The sequence below is a fragment of the Bos taurus genome, chromosome 13, assembly GCF_002263795.3.
Source record: "Bos taurus isolate L1 Dominette 01449 registration number 42190680 breed Hereford chromosome 13, ARS-UCD2.0, whole genome shotgun sequence".
Classification (NCBI taxonomy): domain Eukaryota; kingdom Metazoa; phylum Chordata; class Mammalia; order Artiodactyla; family Bovidae; genus Bos; species Bos taurus.
The window spans coordinates 23,419,759-23,441,240 of NC_037340.1; the positions used below are offsets into that span (position 1 = coordinate 23,419,759).

Consider the following 21,482-nt stretch of genomic DNA (forward strand, 5'->3'; position numbering starts at 1 on the left):
AATATATATTATAGAGAATACAGTATAAATATAATAACTTTGTATGGGGACAGATGGTAATGACTTACCAAGATGATCATTTTATAATGTATAAAAATATCAAATCACTATGCTGTACATCTGAAACTGATATGTCAATTACACTTTATTTAAAAATAAATTAATAAAGCAAAGTTTCAGAATATTCAGTATATGCAAAAAATGTGAGAGAATTGAACACAATTATTCTAAGAATTTTAAAAAGTATTTTTAGATTGAACTTCTTATAAACTTGTTTCAAGTCTAAATTTTATTTTGACAAGGGAAATAAAAATATGTATTCTCTTGAAAATACCATTCAAAAAAAACATAATTAAAATGTTAAATTCTTATCCAGTATTATTTAAAATATCATATATCTTTCAAAACATTAAAACTCTTTCAAGACTTTTTTTACAAAGTAATCTCTCTTAACATATTATTTTGGTTTAAGTGTTTACTTTAAATGAGTTAAAAGCATATTTTGTTCTTGTGTCTGCAATGTATTTAATTCAGATCACACATTCTTACATTATACACATAACTTCTAAAATAATTCATCTGATAAAAGATGATCAGATCTTTCATTTTATAAGCAGTACAGATGATTGTTACCTGAATACAGTCTACAAAATACTTTTTTATTGTTTCCTCTTTTTTAAATGATACTCCTTTAAACAAAATAAGTATAATTTTTGTGTATTACTTAAATTTCAAATTTTAATATATAAAAAGCATGATCTCAAAATACGAACTTTTAAAAAATACTGGCTTTACACAATAATATTCCTTTGAGCAAGTCCATTTGTTCCTTTTCTGTTGTTGTTGGAATTCATTGATCTGGTCAAAACTTCAGTTTCTGAGGTCTGAGAAAATACAGTGTTAGAATAGAGATTCCAAAACCAGGACCAGAAAGGAAGGGAATCTGTTAGATATTTTCTGTTGTTCTAGAGTAAGTATAAGCCATCTTAAAACTGGTTAGGTTCTGGACATGACAGATCTCTTGTTCCATTTTGAACATGACTGTGAGACTTAGTTGAATTCAGTGGAACTAAGAGAATCTTGCTATAATGTACTGTGTCAGAGAAAAAAAGAGTAAATAAGTTTTCTGTGCCATTTCTTCTCTTCAAGGGAAAACAATTTCCTCCCTCCCTCCCTTTTTTCCTTTCTTCTTCCCTTCATTCTTTTAAGAAATATTCAATCTCTCTCTCCCTCTCTCTTTAAAAGTATACTAACAATTTAAAGGACAGTCTGTATGTATATGGAAGAATTAATCAGACATATTCATCAAAGTAAACTTGTTTTAACATGCCCATACTTCACTTTCATTCAACTCCAGCTAACTCATGGGTCATTCTGGCTGATACCAGATCAATGAAGTAGGAAACTGAAGTGGTGATCTTTATAACTGAAGTTGGGAATAAAACCAACCTGCTGCTGAGGGGGAAACTGTTTATTATCTAAACTATTTGACAGAGCTTATTGGATGATTGGCCACTTCTAATTTTCATATCACTTCACTGGTGAAGTAAATATAAATTATGTGACAAGGAGAAAACTTGCTTATTATAACCCACACAAAAAGATACTTTGTCATCATTTCAATCACTTACTGAATTTAAAAGTAAATAGCTTTTATCTGTGTACAGAAATTCTAAGACACATAATTCAACCTGCTCTTTTCTCATGAAATACACTGTGAACTATGATTGCCTTCCTTGTTTCTTATTTCCTTACCTTTAAATTAAATTTTGTCTGCATCCCTTGCCAAACAGCATTTTAAAATTTTTATTTCCTTTTAAAAACCCATTCCCCATTTCTTCCTAGCTGAAGATTTCATGATTTTAGTCAGTGAGAGTCAGTTATTCCCATGTGACTTTAGTTGCTTGGCTTCAAAATAAGGGATTAAACTTCCTAACAGAAGCCCTGAAGAGTAGACATGACTTTTCCAATATGCAGAAAATCCTTTGAAACTTATAGACTGCTAAGATACAAAGATTTAACATTAAGAATTATCATTTGATTATTATGTACATTCCTTTAATATTATAGAATTATCTCATTCTGACTCAAGAAGCTAACAAAATCAAGGCAGGACACTCAAAGATAAGTCCCAAATTTCACTTGAGAAATTCAAGACTATTTTCCTTTTTGAACAATATCTTGACTATAGACTTTCCTATCTGTGAAGTTTAACAAAATCATAGTTTCTTAATATCAAAAGAAATACTGATACTAATCTATTTAAGAAACTCAGTTTCTTAGTAGTATTAGCATGTAACCTATTACAATTTAGATTTGAAATATTTAATTTTGATTACTGTTCTATCACATTTTAAAGTTTGATATTTTCCTGAGGCAACTATCTGAAAAGTGAAAATTTAAAAATACCACTAAATGATGAAATTATTAAATAGAAATTGTACTAACTAGTCTAAATGTTTTGAATTACAGTTGGGGGGGAGAAAATTCAAAACATTTGTACAAAACCGTAAGCATAAATTTTATAAGCATTTTAGAGAATGCTGTAGCACTGATTTTCATTCCTATGGTTCCAATTTCTTTAATGTGACTAGCATTTCACTTGCCCTCACACACTAAGGCACAGGCTCCACTGAAAGGAATTTGAGTTTTATGCTCCAATTCTCAAATACAGGACAGGCTATATGATGTAAGGGGAGGAAAAGGTTGTATTTGCCTATATTAATTATTGTGGCGATGATCATTTATAAATTCTTAGACACTGGATTAAATATTTAATTTGAAAATTAAAGCTTCTTTCTCGTCCCCTCTGAATGCTCGATGTGGTCTTTTGACACATGCCACAAGACTAAATTTTAAATCACTGAACTCTGCTGTCATAAATGTGCAAAAACTTGATCATTTAAATTCCAAGACCCAATCTACACCTTTCCAAGTTAAGATATTTAATAAAAAAATGTGTGTAGATTTTATAAACTTGACTGAAATAATTTTGACTTACACTTTAATATACTATTTGCATCTCAATTAATCACTCCTCCCAAATGTCCATTTGTGGCTAAAATAACTTTAAAATAATAAATTGTTGTTATTAATATTTATCTCAAGGCTTTAAGATCACTAACCATCAAATAATCCATATGAGGGGTAGAGACAGAAGATGGTTTCTTGTGTTTGTGTAATATTTAAGCATTTTTAACATCCTTCTTTCTGGAAAATGAGCAGATATTCCATGGGTAGGGATAAAATAGAACCCCATTAGAACACAGTATGTATGCCAATAAAAACCTTTGGATGCATGAGCATTTAAGTATATTGGCTTTTTTTTCTCCCTGTGGATGTTCAAGGAACTCTTTTGTCTAAAGGAATACTTTCCTTCAGTTTTCTCTGCACAAAAGCAAAAGTATTTATACAATCTAAAAATTAAATACTAGAAATTGTTTTCTGCAACTAACAAATGTACCAAGGAGGCCTCTGGGAAAAGCTGACCACACAGATCCTATAAATGCCCCAGCATATTTAAATTGTACTCATGGTACAGAGGCCAACATTAAATTGGCTTCTAAAAAAAACAAATAAACTAACCAGCACAAAGGATACAATGTATTTTAAAACATTCTAAAACATTATTTAAAATGATACTTTCTAATTCTTTGTAGAGCCTCAAAAAAAAACCCAAATTTATCAGCATTGTCTATCTTAATATTTGCTGTGTAAGAGGAAAAATACGTTATTAACAGGATCTTTGAACATCTATTTTGCAACTTTCAGCTGCATATAACTGTTATTTTAAAAGGCTCTTTCAGGGCAAATTTAATCTATTGGCTTTAAGGCTGTAGAATTTTTTACGTCTAGTGAAAGCTCCAATGCCATTTTCAGTGATCAAAGTAAAAATTGTAAATAGTCCCCCCCACACACTTTCAGAACGTGTTCATATATAGTTTTTCTAATAATATAGAATATACTGATTTTATTGCCACAATGAAGAGAGCCTACATCTATGTAATCATGACTTTTAATGATTATACTTCAATGTATTTCAATGGCTTCCTTGTTAAAGATACACATGTATGATCTACAAACAAATACTTAATCCTGTGCCTCCTTCAAAGGGAGTTGAAATAAATGTACCTATAGGAGAAAAATTCAGTTTTTCTAGTATTAGAAAACATTATGGTGAAAGTTTTGGTGTGAGCTGGAAATGGACCCATCACTTAGGCCTAACACAGAAATACATATAGGCAGAAGAGGACAAATGCCTTGTAAAAAAGAAAGGGCTTACATATATACAAGAGAGTAATGTGACAGTTATTACAGAAACAATTCTTGTGAATTTCCTAATTTTTATGCTCAGAAACTCACATTTTAATTGTATTTACTTTACTCTTTTAAAATAGCATTAAAATAAAATCTATGCTCAGCATTACTGCCTTCTTTTTTGACATCAAATTATGATTACAGTTATCGATTCAAATTCTTTTAGAGTATTAACAATCAATGTTATGCAAGGTTATAAAATATATGTGTAACAAACATAATGAGCTTGGGTGTTGTTAATACTGTTTAACTTTTACACAACTCTGCCCTGTAAAATATTCCTTATGCAAATCATTTGCATATCTTGACATTTTTCAACTGATGTTTTACTACTGATGAGAAACAGGGAATTTAGAAAGAAAAGAGAGATGGGAAGGAAAGATGAACATGATTAATAGGTGTTTGTTTCATAAAGACTCAAGGGAGACTTTTAAATTCTTCACTGTTCCTACAGGCTGACCAAAGTGGAAAGCTGGTTCACATGCCTTTCAGTGCTTTCAAAGGAGAACTGAGTAGTTACTCAATCTTTACTGATGCTAAATTATTCTATTTGCGTTCTGTTGTGAAATCAGGTGCTTTTTATCCATTGGTGCAAGGTTAAATGTCGACTGTATTCATTAGGAACTTGTTTTTCAAATAAGCACCTAAATTATGCCTTTAAAAGTGTTTCATCCTAAGTCTGTTTCAAATTATGCCTCCTGTAGACTAAAACATCTTCCTCCTTCCTTATCCCTCCTCTCTACCCAAAAGAATTTTAAATTCTTTTGATCAAAAAAACTCATAACCTACTTTGTTGTGCTTTTTTTTTTAAAGAATCATTCTTGTTCTTCAACTTCGTATAACTATTAAGGGGGAAGTTACTTTATACAATATTTGAAGTTTCAAAATTATGGGCATTCACTTCTAATAAAGATTTTGCCATTCTTAACTGTATTGTACTAAGATAACTATCTGATATAAATATTTGAGGGCTGCTTGACTAATTAAAACAGGACCCATAAATGTTGTGAGCACCGTAGCACAAAATCCGTATCAGTTTCTTTTGGAAAGGTGTTTATTTGCAGCTGCATCTTACTATTTTTTATCATTTTGTCCACTGTGTTCGTAAATAAGGTACTATTCTCTCTGTCGAAATACAGAACTTAAACGCGCGCACTATATGAATGTATACGTGTGTTTACACCCCCCCACGCAGAAAAGAATCAATTGCCGTATTCCAGAAATGACAATGAAAAAGGAGAAATAAGCAAGAATTATAATTAGACGTCTACAGTCTCATTCACTTAAGGGCAGTGCTAGGGGATTAAGCAGTTGAGTTAAAAAACAAAAAAGCTCAAAACCAAAAACCAACCAGTTGCCTTAGATTGGAGCTTCCCGCAGCTTTCGCGCTGAGCGGGGCGCGGGGAAGGAGTAGTTCTCGGGGCCGGTGGGGACCGGGATCCCGACACCGTCACCACCACCCGCGGGGTCTTTCGGGAGCGCTCCCGCGGGCCCCGCAGGAGCCGGTGACAGTCCTAGGTGAGCGCCGAGCGCGTCCACAAAGCTCCCGGGCCGCCCCTCGCGCTAAGGCGCGGCGGCGGCGGCGGCGGCGGCGGGAGCAGAAGGAAAGACTAGACGGAAGCGGCGGCGGCTGGCGGGCAGCCGGGGACGCGGGCCGGGAGGCCGCCGGGGAGGCCCTGGGCGGGGAGGCCCGCAGCCCGCGCCGCCGCCGCCGCCGCCGCCGCCGCCGCCCTAGCCGCGTGCGCGCGCGGCCGCATCAGCTGAGCGCGCGGCGCGTGTCACGTGGTGCGCGTGTCGAAGGTCACGGCGCGCTCACAATGGAGCTTTCGGAGTATGTGCAGAAAGGCTTCCAGATGCTGGCCGATCCCGGCTCCTTCGACTCCAACACCTTCACGCTTCTCCTCCGGGCGGCTTTCCAGAGTCTGCTGGACGCCCAGGCGGACGAGGCCGTGTTAGGTAAGCCGCTCGGCTCTGAGCTGGATCGGCCTGGGTGGAGGGGCGCTCGGAGAAGAGGAGCGAGAAGGGGAAAGCCCCGGGAAGAGGAAGTCTTCGGGCTTTGCCCTTCGCTCCGGACGGAGTGTGGGGATGTGGTTCTGCCAGAACCCACAGCGGACCCAGATCATTGTTCTCTCCCCACTTGGCACTTGCACACCGCCAGCTACACTTTCCTGGTCTGATTTTCCCTCTCAGGCTCTTTGTTCTTTTGTAAAGCCGGTATTCAAGTCTTGTTTGTGGCCTAAACATCTAAGGTTTTCACCCTGGTCTGGGGCAGAGACTGTTTGACACTTGGACTTCATCAGGGCAGCTCCCTGCGATTCAAGTTTTCAGTACTAGGCTGGCGAAGGTTTTAAAGGGTCTGCTTCCAGAGTAATTACTCGGTCAAATAGTGTTGACATTTTCCAGCTTAGAGAATACCTCAAGTTCCTCTGCTCATTCCAACACTCTAGTTCAACATGTTTTGCACAGGTTCCACGCCCAGACTCTTAAAATGTGGTGTATAATGTTTTGTTCCGCATCAGTTATCAGGAAGCAAGTCTGTTTTAAATGGTCCGGTCACTGCGGAGTGCGGTGTCAGTATGGATGGAGGCATATTTAAAGATAGATCGCTTTTAAATTATTTTCTTAATTATAAATATCTCAACAATTCAAATTTTTTTGTTTTTTTCCCCTATAGTTTCACGAGCTAAACATGTGTACCAAAAGCATGAAAGTGGAAGTTCTTTAAACGAAAATAGTAACCACCACCTGGGTTAATCTCCAAAAAAAAAAGACTGTCGAAACTTGAAAATATTTTGAACCCTTTCCTTCTCCTCCACCTCCATGTATTAAAGTCCGTGGAGCCAGTTACCTACCCTAAAATTAATCTTTAGAAGGAAAGTTTATTCATTCTTAAATTGACACCATGTAAAATATTTATCTTATTTTCCTCTCAACTTACTCCATCCAGCTTTAGAATGACCACTGTATATTTTACAATAGGACATTTTTTTTAAGTATTAAGGTAAAATAAAATGAAGGTAATTTGACCAAGTAACAGCAGGATTATTGATGTGTGCTCTTCATTGTTTTGCCATTGACCATATTGCTCATCTTAAAATTTCTAGTGCTTATAGTTGAATTCTTCTTATCTTGTTAGAGTTCTTCACCAAATGGAAATACCTTTTTAGAAACAGGACTATAAAGAATTTATTATCACAGACATCATTGGCAATTACTTTTATTATAGATCACCCAGACTTGAAACATATCGACCCAGTGGTTTTAAAACATTGTCATGCAGCAGCTGCAACTTACATACTGGAGGCTGGAAAGCAAAGAGCTGACAGATCAACTCTAAGGTACAGGATTTATTTAAATATCCATTTGTTTTAAAATAGTGCCTTTATGATTCAAATTTCAGTTTTTAAAATGGAGACTAAACTTTGGCTTTTTTTTTTTTTAGCACTTATCTAGAAGACTGTAAATTTGACAGCGAGAGAATAGAATTGTTTTGGACGGAATATCAGGTTACTTAAATTTTAAAAACTTAACAATTACTATTTTTCTTCTGCTCTGTTTGCAAAGACATGTTTTCTTTTTCTTTTTTTCCTACCAGAATAATAGGAATTCCCTAGAAATCCTACTGGGAAGGTAGGTACTGTATAAGGTGTCAAGCTGAGCCACTTTTCACTTGCAGGTATGAATGGAGAGTGCTGGTGTGAAACAAAACAGGACAAAAAACGGGGATCTAGACCAAAAGAAAAGGGGCCAAAGGGCAAGTGAAACAATTGAAGTTAAGCTAATGTTTTTAAAGATAAAGTTTATTGAGGTAATTTTTTAAATGCTCTTTTACTATTCAGGACTTGAAATAAAGTTTAACAGTGTTTTAATTTCAGAATGGATTAAAATTGTGTGTGTGTGGTGTAGAAGGTGGTAAAGAACAAATACTGAAAGTTTTTCTGTAGCTATTATGTACAAAATTATCATTATATCTTTCAGTATAGGCAGATCTCTCCCACATATAACTGATGTTTCTTGGCGTTTGGAATATCAGATAAAGGTAAAGTTTAACAAATGTTCTGTAGGGCAATTTAGGGAACTTTAAAAAAAAAAAAAGAGCTAAAGAATGAAATCTCTGTGTTGTGTTATTTTAGACCAATCAACTTGATAAGATGTACAGACCTGCATATTTGGTGACCTTAAATGTAGAGGTATTTATACAGAAGCCCTGTCTAAAAATTTATGTATAATAAAATTTTCAATTTCCTTGATTTAAATAAACAGCACTTTTTTCTTCCCTAGAACACTGACTCCCGATCCCACCCAGAGATTAGTTTTAGTTGCAACATGGAACAATTACAGGTACAGTATTAGGATCTGTGAATATGCCTATCTTCTTACAGATTTTTAATTGCGAATTATGCCCATGGAAAGTTCAAAAGAAAATTAACCATCTGTCAGTAGATAATGAAGGTTGGTTAAGGAATTATTGGGAAGGGGGCTTCAAAAGCAATATTTTAAAATAGGCTTTTGAAATTAAGATGTTAATAGAGAACTGGTCTGGTTTGCTGTTCCCTTCAATTAAAACAAACTTGTAGTGTTGAGTGTAAATTCTATTTGTGATGTGTTTGAGCCAGTAAGACAAAGGAAAAGAAAGCTTGGCTTTGAAAAATGTTCTCTTTGCTTTCAAAAATTTAGTAAACTTTCAAAACATGATTTTTAAACAGTGGTTTTAAATGACTTTTTATAAAGGGGCAAGTTACAAAAATTCTGAAACTGTTTATATTGCCTGTGTAAGTCACTGGGGAAATTCAAAATTACATTGATTAATGGAGATGACAACGAATTTATTTCTTAACACTTAAAAAAAGTGAAGAACATCTCTTGAAATTTTGATGAAATTGATTTTTTCCAAAGGAATCTCCTGCAGAGTCGTTTTAATGTAACCATTAATTGAACTTTAAACTTTCAAAAGATGTGAATATAGCATTATCCTTGTTAGGTAACTTGAGAAATTTAATTTTGGTAAACCCTGCATGTTCAGAAGATTTAGTTGGAAACTGTATTTCACATCTGAGGGCAAGCATTTTGAAGATGAGATATTTTAGAGGAAGACTTTACTTTGATAGTGGTTTGTCAAAGGTTTAAAATCTTGAATTTTAAATTGTTTAGAAAGTGTCTCCCGACTTTTTTCTTGCATCTTTCTCAAGCTTGGATACTTCTTTCTTGCGTTTTATCCTAAAAACGAGCTATGATGTACATCTTTCAGGACTTAGTAGGAAAACTTAAAGATGCTTCGAAAAGCCTGGAAAGAGCAACTCAGTTGTAACTTGGGAAAGTTAACGATCTGCCCGGATCTAGAGGAAGACCAGGAACGTCTTGCCGTCCGCTGAACCATTTCTGCGAGCTGGGTGTCTTCCTTTTCAGAGCAGATTTTTTTCTTTTGGATTTCTGTCACTCATAAGTTTTGACACTTTTTTACACCTGTGGAAGGGTTAAGAGGGAATTTCTGCCTAAGTATTTGAATCTTTAGTATTATCCGTACATTTGATCCCATTTGATCTTTTCCACGTCTTCCAAAAGGAAGCAGACAGTATTACATTCTGAATAAATAAGTTGTTCCCACAAAAAGAGTGGTGAGAGTTTGTCTGGATTTGAGTTTGTTAATTATTACTTTGAAGACATAGACAGGATTGGCGTTAACTTTTAACGATCTCCTCTCCTCAAGATTAAAGTTAAACACACTGGAAAGGATGCCATCTCCGGGGTTGCTTGAAGACCCCAGCTTCGGGACGTGGGGAGCGGGCGCGGTCGCCCAGCGGCGGGAGCCAGTCCGTTCCGTTAACTGCGCCCGAGGGCTCGCCCGCTGCCCGACCCTCGCCCGCGGGGCTGCAGAGGCCTGGGAGGGCCGGCCCCGCGCGGAGCCCCTGCCTGGAGCGAGCGGCTGCCCGCGCGCGCCCCGCCTCGGCCACTGGCGGGCGGGAAAGGGGGCCGGCGCGGCCGCGGGAAGACTGGGGCGGGCGCTGTTGTTTCCGCGAGCCCAACTCGGGCGCAGGTTCCGCGACGCGGCGCCGGAGTCTGGGCCGCAGCCCGTGGGGCCGAGCGGGGCTGTCGGCCGGCGGTCTCCTCGCGGACTTGTGTGCCGCGGGCGGAGACGGACCGCGGAGAGAAAGAAATAACGGGGGCTGGGGTGGGCTGAGCTGCGTGCGGGGCCGGAGCGATGCCCGCGCCGAGAGCAGGGTGGCGCGTGTGGCGCTGTGGAGAAATGTCTCCGCAGCCGCGCCAGCGCCGCCGCCGCGCCGAGCGAGGAGGAGGAGGGGGCCGGGTCGCGCTGCTCCGAGGGGAGGGGGCGGCCGCGGGCCCGACTACACCGACACTAATTCCCAGGCCGCCCTTAAGGAATGAGGGGAGCACGTGACCCGGTGGGGGGGTGGCGGGGGGAGGGGGCGGGCGGACTCTGAGCCATTTTGGAGCCGGTGTCAGTTTCCACTCTGCCTTCAGCGGTGCATTTTTTTTTCCACCCTCCCCTCCCCCGTCCTCAGCCTTCCTCCCTTCCCCCCGCCTCTCCGCACGCACACACACGGCGCCCCCCACCCGCCCTCCTCCCCACCAACGGCAACTATGAAATAATAATCGTAGTATTAAAGGCAGAGATCGGGGCGAGACAATGGGGATGTTGGCGAGGGAGCCCCGATCCGGATTAGAAACACCTCCCAGCCCCGCAGAATAATACTGATTGCGCCCCCTCCGCGCGCTCCCTCCCCCGAGTGCGGAGCGGGAGGAGGCGGCGGCGGCGGCCGAGGAGGAGGAGGAGGCCCAGGAGGAGGAGGCGTTGGAGGCCAAGGAGGAGGAGGAGGAGGCCGCGGAGGAGGAGGAGGCCGAGGCGGAGGAGGAGGAGGAGGAGGCCGGGCTCGGGAGGCAGCATGAGCCGAGCGCGGCGGCCGCCGCTCCTCTCGGCTGCGCTCGTTGCCCATTGACAGCGGCGTCTGCAGCTCGCTTCAAGATGGCCGCTTGGCTCACATTCATTTTCTGCTGAACGACTTTTAACTTTCATTGTCTTTTCCGCCCGCTTCGATCGCCTCTCGCCGGCTGCTTTTTCCGGGTACGTAGGAGGCGAGGCGCCTCCGGGACGGGGCCTGGGGGCGGCGGGGGCCGCGCGGGACTCAGGCCGGCCGCGGGTGGACGGGGAACGGCCCCCCCCCACCGCGCCTCGCCCGCGCCGGCCGGGAGGGCGCTGACAGCGTGGGCGCCGAGCCCCGCGCCGCCGCCCGCCGCCGCCCGCCGGCCCCGCGCGCCGCCCGGCCCCGCGCGCCGCCCGCGCCCGCGAGCGCGCGCCCGCCGCCGCCCGCCGACTCCCGCGGCGCCGGGACCGACCCGCAGCCCGCGCCGCGCCGCCGCCGCCAGCCGGCCTCGGCGCCGCTCCAGCCGCCGCCCGCTCCAGCCCGGACGCGCCGCGCGCGGCCCCACGTTTTAGTTCCTTTCTCCCCCGAGCGCCCCTCTACACCCTCGCGACGCACATGGCCCCCGAGAAGAATACTTCTATTTGCAGCCTCTGCGGCTCTCCCGGCCACGGCGCCCTTTGTTGAGAGGTAGATTTTGATGAAACGGGGACGGGTGCCTGAAATCGGGAGCTGCTTGGGTCAAGTGGCTTCCCTCCTCTCCCGAAGAAAGGGCTTTGGAGGGGTTTAAACAGCCAGAGAACGCCCCCATTTTATAGGGACGGGTTGCTTGGGGGGCCGCGATCCCGCCAAGGTGGATGTTAGGCTGAAAGGAGCCCGAACAAAAATGTTATTAACTTAAGTTGGAGGGACACTTGGGTGAATTTAGATGGCTTGTAAGATGGCGGTTCCCAGTTGTTTCCAAGGTCTCCTGCGTTTGTGTTTAAAATGGTAAAGTTTTCAAGGTGTTATTTGTTGAGAGTCTCGGATAAGTTCTTCAAATATTACTTGGGAGGTGCTCAGTGGGAAGTGGGCATTTCAAATTTGGAGCTTTTTTTGGAGTGATGATGGTGAATGGACGTTAGTCTTGCAAGAGGTTTCCTCTCTTTTTCCTTTTTCTTTTTTTCCCCCGTCTCAGAGACTACAGTTTTTTTTTTTTTTCTTCTTCTTCTTTTTTCCGCCTCTAGTATGGGATGCACTTAGAACCATGACTTAAGTCTACAACGTTTTATAGGTTTTACTAAATGTCAGCATAGGTCATGTGGTGAAGAGATGCTTTGGAGAAAGGAGCACTAAAAAGTTGATGGCATATGTTAATACAGTCTTTTGGGTTTGACAGCCATGTAGCACGATCTTTTTCCCAGAGATTTACAGTTAATAATTGGAAGTAAATAAGTATAGAGACTTTGATCATTCCCAATTGCAATAAAAGGATTTAGTGGGCTTAGTGGTCACGGTTCAGTATCTGAAATAGAAGCATGTATTAACCCCTTCCCAGAAAGTAGGCAAAATCCTGGGCATACTTATTCAAATCCAAATGTAGGTTGGTGATGCCTAGAATGTTATGTGTAGTTCAACTTATGTTTTATAGGAACCTTAACCCCCATGTTCTGGAAACATAAGCCACACTAAAGTCTAGAAACTTAAGGATGCCAATTATTAACAGCATATGCTAACTTAAGACTATATTAACATTTGAGTTTTATTTTAAGTAGAATTTCTTTGAGGTTGATTTTATGAGCAAATTTATAAATTTTTAAATAATTAAGTTCATTTCCATACATCTGCACCAAAGTGCAAGGGTGTTTGAAATAACCTACCTGTATAAACTTATGCCTAGTAACAGTATCTTTAAAGCCATTAAGCCACTGTGTATGCATGTGTGTGTTTGTATACACACACACGCTTCTGTAAGAAAATTGAGCATTTAGTTGTACTTAAGTCATTAATGCTCTATCATTAAGTTCTTGGATGTGCATTCAGTGCCCCTAAAAGGTGAAATTCTCCCTAGGAGTCAAGTTAACCCCAACTTTACCCATACTTGTATTGGGCTGGGAGCCTCAACTGGGGTTATGGAGTTCATTTGCATTTCTTAGACTGCAGTAGTCAAGCTGATTGTTAACATAAGAACTTGCTTCTGTTTTCCTTCATTTTGACGTGACTGGTGTTAGGCCTCCAACTAAACTGACTGCCCCAACTAAGTATGTTATAATGACAAGTTTTAACTATTGAGTATTTTTCCATAGTATGTTTGGTGCCTTTTTGCTTGCTTAACTGGCAGTTTCTGTGGTGGAACCTAGAAGGTTTTCCTTTCCAAGGTGCAAGAGATTGTTTCTGAAACTCTTATCAAACATGTCAGATGTTTTGGAAGTCTTTATTAGGCTGCCAGTGCTTTCAAGTAGTATAAAAAGATAAAGAACTGATTCTTACACAAGTAACAAAGTGATACTTACTAGCACTATAAATGGTTATAGGGTTGTGGCCAAAGTCTTCTGAATTGAAGTAAAGGAGTTGTGTGAATTAAGACTTAAGATGAATTTGAAAGGGTTTTGGTCAAGTACATGAGACTTCAATCTGATTGTTTTCTGTCTTAATATTTGTGTTTGTCTGGTGTTGGTTTTATATAGAGGAGAAATTAAGGCAGCTGTTTTTATTAATGCCCCTTCCTGAACTTCAGGATCCGGTGGTATTAGCATGATGTGCTTTCACATGGAGACAGAAGTATCACCTTGCTATCTATCTATCTAGGAAAGGTCCTGCTGTTTCACAAGGAGAGTTTTCTTTCAGAACCAAGAAGGCTTGTCTTTAATCACCAAGTACAATAGAATTAAATATTGCTACTCTTTAGGGACACTGCTCCACCCACAACTCCTCTGTAACCCCACTTAGATTTATAGTAACAATATGTTGACAATATTCCTCTAAACAAATCTTCCAAAGATAACTGAGGAGTCACACATGACGTTTTCTGGTTGAAGTCACTGGTTGCCATTGTGGTCATTTTTCATAAAAGAGGCTTTGTTTTATTTTTACCATTCTCCGCCCCCCCCCCCCCCCCCCCCCCCAGTACTCCAAAGCTTTTAGTTTCAGCCATTGAGCTGTGTTGATTAGTATTTCCCTCTTCTGCATTGAAATTCCCTGAGAATTAAAACCTCAGATGCATCTTCAAGTTTCACCAGTTCCTAGATTTCTATTCAAGGCAGCTTTGAGAATGTGCTTCAGAGAAATCTGGAAGCTTGGTCTTATTTCGGATTCTGAAATGAATGAAGTAGGAGTCAGAAATGCATTTTTCGAGCATGCTGCACGAAGTAATTGACTTCCCTTATTGTCCACTGGTGTATTGTTGCTGACAGTTCCCCCCGCCGCCCCCTCCCCCGTGACTTTTCTGTAATATATGATATCTGTTGGGAATGTCATTTCATTGTGTGGAGGTTTGCTTGGAGGTTAGGTTGAGAAAATGACATTTGTTTTTCTCCTGTGGATGCTCAGGGCTGACAAGGTGTTGATTTAGCGTTGGGAATGGGCTGGTCACACGGTTCTTTAACTTATTGTCACTATCGCCGATTCAAGTAGTTTTTCTTGTCTCCATCCAGCATAGTTCAGGTAAAACACAAGGCTTTGTACTCGCCTCCTCTGCGGTAAAACAGATTTCAGTTTTCAGCCTTTCCAAAACTTTGTATCGCTCATCTAATCTGCAGAAGAACTTCCTACTAGAGAAGAAAGCATTAAAGAGGTTCATTTCAATAAACATCTCTGCAATTTGAGCCCTTATAGTTTCGGGTTAAGTGCACAGTTGGCAATTCTCAAAAGATCCTTCGTGAAAATTTTGACCTAGTGATTGCTAACTGGAGAGACCGAGTCAAGATCTGAAAGAAGCTCTTCGCGCCGAGTCCACATGGAAACAGGCCCCCAAGAGTGTCCGAAATGGCCGAGAGTGCGGTTTGCATTTTCCTTTACGACTTCACGCTCCAGGGTCCCCCGGGCTGCCTACCGGGTCGCCCTGCTCGGGATCCTGCTCCCCAGCGTCAAGGGGCCTCGTGGGGCCGCCCCACCCCCGCGCCGCGCGCCCGCACCCCACCCCGCCCCCGCGCCGGCCCCGCCCCCGCGCCGTGCCGGCCCCTCCCCCGTGCCCGCCGCCGCCGCCGCCGCCGCCGCCGCCCGGCAGCCCCGCACGCCCGCCGAAGCTCCGGGCTCGGCCGGGCTCCGCGCGCGGAGTTGCAGCGGTGGCCGGATGCCAAGTGTAAGTGTAAGTTGCTATGGAAACCCCGACAGAGGCAAGTTCCGAATCCGGAGCGAGACGGAGCCCCGGGCGCCGCCGGATCCGCCCCTCGCATCCCGGCCCCCGGGCGTCCGCGCGCTCAGGCCCCAGCCCGAGGCCGACTCGAGGTGCTTCTCCTGCGGCCCGAGCACCCAGCTCCGGAAATGCCAGGGATGCAGATAGAGCAGAATTTGCTTTCCCTTTGTATCACGTCAAAACGTGCCAGGTTCTGGTGGCTGGAACCGCCTAAAACAACCGGAACCCCTGGGAAGCGGGGGCATGCTCCTGGATTTTCGATCGAAGAGCCGTAAGGAAGTTTTACGATAAATTTGGAGTCCTGGAACAACCCCTCGCGGTTGGTAAATATCTGCGGGGAGTGTGTGGCGTCTGCAGCAGCCGTGGGGCTGCTGGGCTGGAGGACAAATGGAAGAAAGCGACCCGAATACTCTCAGCTCCCAGCCCCCACCTCAGACCTTTTCTTCTCCCTCCTGGAATGACCTGAGGGACCAGATATTACTTTTTTGGGGTTCTTTTTCATCTTTTCAGTAGAATTGATCGAGGTCCGATCGGTGAATTCCTTATGTAGAAGATGTTGGGACAATCCTGCTGCAGTGTTAAAAATGCATTTTATGAACTCCTCCAACATATCAGAGCGTATGGTTCCTGGGAGTTGGAGATAATCTCAATTCTCTTTCTGTGAATTATAGCCAGTATTACTTTGTCTTGCAGGATCTTTTATCAAGCAGAAATGCATCGAACAACCAGAATCAAGATCACTGAGCTAAATCCCCACCTAATGTGTGTTCTTTGTGGAGGGTACTTCATTGATGCCACAACCATAATAGAATGTCTACATTCCTGTGAGTACCAAGTTTTAGACCTTTTTATGTCGTGCATATTTAACATCTTGTTCTGAAATTTGAAAACTAACAATTCTGGCTATCCTTAAGAATGTTGGTGCAAAGTGAAGAAGTTGTCTTCTTCTCTTGTATTTAGTGACTTTTTTGTTAATGCGTATAATAAAATACTATTGTGTAAGTATTCTCAGGCTATCAACTGAGTTTAATTATAAATACCTTTTGGCAATTACCATTTTGTTACTACTAGTTCCGTGTTTCTGACACTGATTTTATGGTTTAGCATCTAATTCCTGAACTGTAAAAAATTTATGTTTTTACTTCTAGTCTGTAAAACGTGTATTGTGCGTTACCTGGAGACCAGCAAGTATTGTCCTATCTGTGATGTCCAAGTTCACAAAACCAGACCACTACTGAATATAAGGTAAGAAAATGTTTAAAAATCATTGTTTGTAATCTTTATTGGAATTGTAGTACTTAATAAATTATAAATCTATACATAAATATTCAATAAATTGTTGAATTTATTGTTTATTTCTTCACACAAAATTTACTCTTCAGTCTCCATCTGATATGAATGTTTTGTAGAGGGTAGCCCCCTTCATTTCTTGGCCATTTTAATGATGGCTAAACAGATTTTGAGTTTTTTTAACCATCTTTTAGAAATTGAATTAATTTTCCATTTTTGCATTGTTTTTGACCTTGTGACAGGCCAAGAGTGAATGTGTTTAAACTGCTTCCATTCTCTCTTCTTTGTTCTCTTTCATATTAGCTAGTTTGGTCATTTGAAAAGCACACTTCTCTTGGTGAAATGTGAAGAATTTATTAGTGAATAAAATGAAATATTCTTCTAATTTAAGACAGTGCTACCACATAAAGAACTTTTATCCCCATAATTATGTTGATGTAGTTATAAACAGTGTCACAATCAAGTTAAATACTATAACACAAAGAAAACAAAGAATGTGTTGCAACGTATGAACATTATAGTTTTTGCTATATTGAAATTTTATTTTCTAATTTATTCTCTCAGGTCAGATAAAACTCTTCAAGATATTGTATACAAATTAGTTCCAGGGCTTTTCAAAAGTGAGTAACTTGCTTAAAAATAAACATTTTAAAAGTATTTACCAGTTTTACCTGCTACACCAAATATTTGTCTTTTTATTCTCTTTAGATGAAATGAAGAGAAGAAGGGATTTTTATGCCGCTCATCCTTCAGCTGATGGTAAACCCTTTGGAATGGGAAAGACATTTTATTTGGAGGGAGAACTTATTCAGTAATTTATTAAAACTAAGTTTAAAGTACAGTTCTTCTATGTATGTAATATTTCATTTAAATGTTTATTAAAAATTGAATTTTAAAATGTCTTTATAGCTGCCAATGGCTCTAATGAAGACAGAGGAGAAGTGGCTGATGAAGATAAGAGAATTATAACTGATGATGAGATAATAAGTTTATCCATTGAATTCTTTGACCAGAACAGGTAAATTCTTTAGGAAATATGTTTTATGCTAATATATTTATTAGATACATTGTTTGCTTAATAAATTATTTTGCTTTTTAGATTGGATCGGAAAATAAACAAGGACAAAGAGAAATCTAAGGAGGAGGTATGTTCAATGGACAAAAACACATTGTTTAGATTCTCGACTTTATGAGAGTGTATGTTCCCCTTTGGAATATTCTAGGATTGGATGATGCTATCAAATAGAAGAAAATCATCATATTTGATGTTTTAGAGTTGATCTATATCTGATAGTTAATAGATGGAATTTATACGATTATTCTTACAAAATATTTTCAGTAATATTTAATGTTTTGATATACTGAAGAAATCTGTTCATCTAGTGTTTATAATAATAGCACATTCAAAGTATAGTTGAGAACAGTCGAATCTCAGCTTTGGTGTTAGTACCTTTTATCATACTCAGACATCTATCTAATTGACTTAAAAAGAAAAACAAAGTTAGGAATTTAAAAAAATTAACTTTTCTTAAATATGCTTTTAGGTGAATGATAAAAGATATTTACGATGCCCAGCAGCAATGACTGTAATGCACCTAAGAAAGTTTCTCAGAAGTAAAATGGACATACCTAATACTTTCCAGGTATCTACTTTATGGTTTTCATGCATTTGATGTAAATGCTTTTTAAAAAAATTCAGTGACCTTTTTCTTTTTGCATTCTAAACCCAAAAAAGCAACATTTTTTTTTAACTTGGTACTTTATTTGAAAATAGCTCTTTAAATGTTTGGTATGGATCCTGTTTTATGCTATGAAAGCAAATCCCTTAATGATTTCAAGAAGTTTTTCCTCATTTGAGGTTCCAAGAGGGATTTTTGCTTTGCCCAAATGTTTGGAGAAAGTGTTTTTTAAAAGCGTTTTTGTTTTTTTTTTTTAATCATTTTTGGATTATATTTAGATGATCAGAAAATCTATATTCACCATAATTCTTTGTGATGCTTAATAATTGAAGTGTTGTTTATCAACAGATTGATGTCATGTATGAAGAGGAACCTTTAAAAGATTACTATACACTAATGGATATTGCCTACATTTATACCTGGAGAAGGGTAAGTAAGCATACCTCATGCTCATAGATTATTTTGGTAAGCTGTACTTAAAGATCTAAGACTGATTTGTTTCCCCCCCTCTTAACTTTGTAGAATGGCCCACTTCCTTTGAAATACAGAGTTCGACCTACTTGTAAAAGAATGAAGATCAGTCATCAGAGAGATGGACTGACTAACACTGGAGAACTGGAAAGTGACTCTGGGAGTGACAAGGCCAACAGCCCAGCAGGAGGCATCCCCTCCACCTCTTCCTGTTTGCCCAGTCCCAGCACTCCAGTCCAGTCTCCTCATCCTCAGTTTCCTCACATTTCCAGTACTATGAATGGAACCAGCAGCAGCCCCAGCGGTAACCACCAATCTTCCTTTGCCAATAGACCTCGAAAATCATCAGTAAATGGGTCGTCAGCAACTTCATCTGGTTGATACCTGAGACTGTTGAGGGAAAAAAAATTTTAAACCCTTGATTTATATAGATATCTTCATGCCATTACAGCTTTATAGATGCTAATACATGTGACTATCGTCCAATTTGCTTTCTTTTGTAGTGAAGTTAAATTTGACTATAAAAGATGGACTAGATGTGATATTCATATGGACGTTAATGGAAAAGAAAGATCATTTCTCGAAAGAATTAGTTTCAGAGAAAGCAGGCAAGATGTTTTTCTGTGTTAGGACCGATGTGAAATGGTTTCTGTCACCATTGTTTGGATTTGAAAATCTTCTGCAGTGGATATAAACATTGGGCCGTAGTTTGTTAATCTCAACTAACGAAACCTCCATTACATCCTCCTTGATTGTTCTTGTTACTATGCTGTTTTGTGAACCTGTAGAAAACAAGTGCTTTTTATCTTGAAATTCAACAAATGGAAAGAATATGCATAGAATAATGCATTCTATGTAGCCATGTCACTGTGAATAACAATTTCTCGCATATTTAGCCATTTTGATTCCTGTTCGATTTTTTACTTCTCTGTTGCTACGCAAAACCGATCAAAGGAAAGTAACTTCAGTTTTACAATCTGTATGCCTAAAAGCGGGTACTACCGTTTATTTTACTGACTTGTTTAAATGATTCGCTTTTGTAAGAATCAGATGGCATTATGCTTGTTGTACAATGCCATATTGGTATATGACATAACAGGAAACAGTATTGTATGATATATTTATAAATACTATAAAGAAAATATTGTGTTTCATGCATTCAGAGATGGTTGTTAAAATTCTCCCAACTGGTTCGACCTTTGCAGATACCTATGTTTGAGCCTTATCAGCATAGAATATTTTTAACGTGGATATCTAACTTCTGTTCCATTGGAAGCAATTGGCATTATTGTCATATGGATTTTTCTCTAGTAATACCTTTTACTTTTAAAATTAATTGCTGCATTAAAGGAAAACTTTTCACTAAGGGATTTGGAAATGCTGTCGTCATTTCCTGTTGCTTACGATGGTAATTAATGTGTTTTTAAAATGCATATTGATTACTGTAATTCTAAGACCGATTTTGAAATAAGCCAGATTGCTGGAGAAAGAAAATTTTTATCTAAAATTATTTTAATATGTGGCATAGTGGAAATCTCAAATTTAAGAATTGCTTTTACAATTGTAAACAATGGAATTTACCCTCTCTGTAAAGTCTGGAAATAGAAGCAATTTATTGTGAGCTTCTACAGGTATTAGTTTTTAAATAGAGTGAGCATGTTGAATTTAAAATATGAATATGCGCCCCCCCCAAATTTTCAGATTGTGTTTTGCTTTGGTCGGACTTGGTGTGTGTTCATCACCCATCAGTTATTTGTGAGGGTGTTTATTCTCTATGAATATTGTTTCATGTTTGTATGGGAAAATTGTAGCTAAACATTTCATTGTCCCCTGTCTGCAAAAGAAGCACAATTCTATTGCTCTGTCTTGCTTATAGTCATTAAATCATTACTTTTACATATATTGCTGTTACTTCTGCTTTCTTTAAAGATACAGTAAAGTTTTATGAAACCACAAAATACATATATTTTTATTTTGACTTAAATTTGTACAGTCCCATTGTAAGTGTTGTTTCTAATTATAGATGTAAATTTAAATTTCATTTGTAATTGGAAAAAATCCAATAAAAAAGATATTCATTTAGAAAATAGCTAAGGCTTTAATAAAAATTTGATATGAAAAGCACAATGTGCAGAAGTTTTGGAAACCCTGTTGTGGATTACACCAGGTAAAGGCTAAAGAACATCCATTGCTGTCTTAGTGATGTTGCTGAGAGTACATGCTTTGTTGTATAATTGCTTGAAAGCCCAATGGAAAGATGTATCTGTTTATTTACTTTATAATCTTTGAAGTAAAAGTTACTCATGTTTGCCAATTTTGGTGAAGTTAACTTATTTTTCTAGGCTTTTCTTCTCAAGTGTTTCATGATGTTATCTAAGACAAGAAAAAAAATTAATGAAAGTTTCAAGTGATGTTTTTACTTTGGATATGACCATGTATATAAAAAATGAAAAAATATTTTCAAAGTCTAAAAACTTCAAGTGCTAGTGGACTGTCATTTGACTTAACACAAAA

The 21,482-nt window shown here is 39.7% G+C and overlaps 2 protein-coding genes across 7 annotated transcripts; both read left to right on the top strand.

Moving 5' to 3' along the window:
- Positions 1 to 6,125: 6,125 nt before the first annotated feature.
- On the top strand, positions 6,126 to 9,920 carry COMMD3 (COMM domain containing 3). Its single transcript, NM_001076999.1, is given in 8 exon segments — positions 6,126 to 6,273; positions 7,544 to 7,655; positions 7,760 to 7,823; positions 7,913 to 7,947; positions 8,296 to 8,356; positions 8,451 to 8,507; positions 8,599 to 8,658; positions 9,566 to 9,920. Coding segments are annotated over 8 exon segments (588 nt in total). The 5' UTR covers positions 6,126 to 6,134; the 3' UTR covers positions 9,626 to 9,920.
- A 1,233-nt stretch (positions 9,921 to 11,153) lies between these two features.
- BMI1 (BMI1 proto-oncogene, polycomb ring finger) lies at positions 11,154 to 21,282 on the top strand. Of its 6 annotated transcripts, none has more exons than NM_001428330.1 (10): positions 11,154 to 11,398; positions 16,222 to 16,352; positions 16,677 to 16,773; positions 17,383 to 17,438; positions 17,527 to 17,577; positions 17,728 to 17,836; positions 17,918 to 17,963; positions 18,363 to 18,461; positions 18,846 to 18,926; positions 19,020 to 21,282. In NM_001428330.1, the coding sequence occupies exons 2-10, from the start codon at positions 16,241 to 16,243 to the stop codon at positions 19,347 to 19,349; spliced, it is 981 nt and encodes a 326-aa protein (NP_001415259.1). In that variant the 5' UTR covers positions 11,154 to 11,398; positions 16,222 to 16,240; the 3' UTR covers positions 19,350 to 21,282. The 6 variants fall into 6 exon arrangements, with proteins under 6 accessions (NP_001415259.1, NP_001415260.1, NP_001415261.1 ...); NM_001428331.1 differs by lacking the exon at positions 11,154 to 11,398 and adding an exon at positions 11,673 to 11,885; NM_001428332.1 differs by lacking the exon at positions 11,154 to 11,398 and adding an exon at positions 15,389 to 15,474.
- Positions 21,283 to 21,482: the final 200 nt, after the last annotated feature.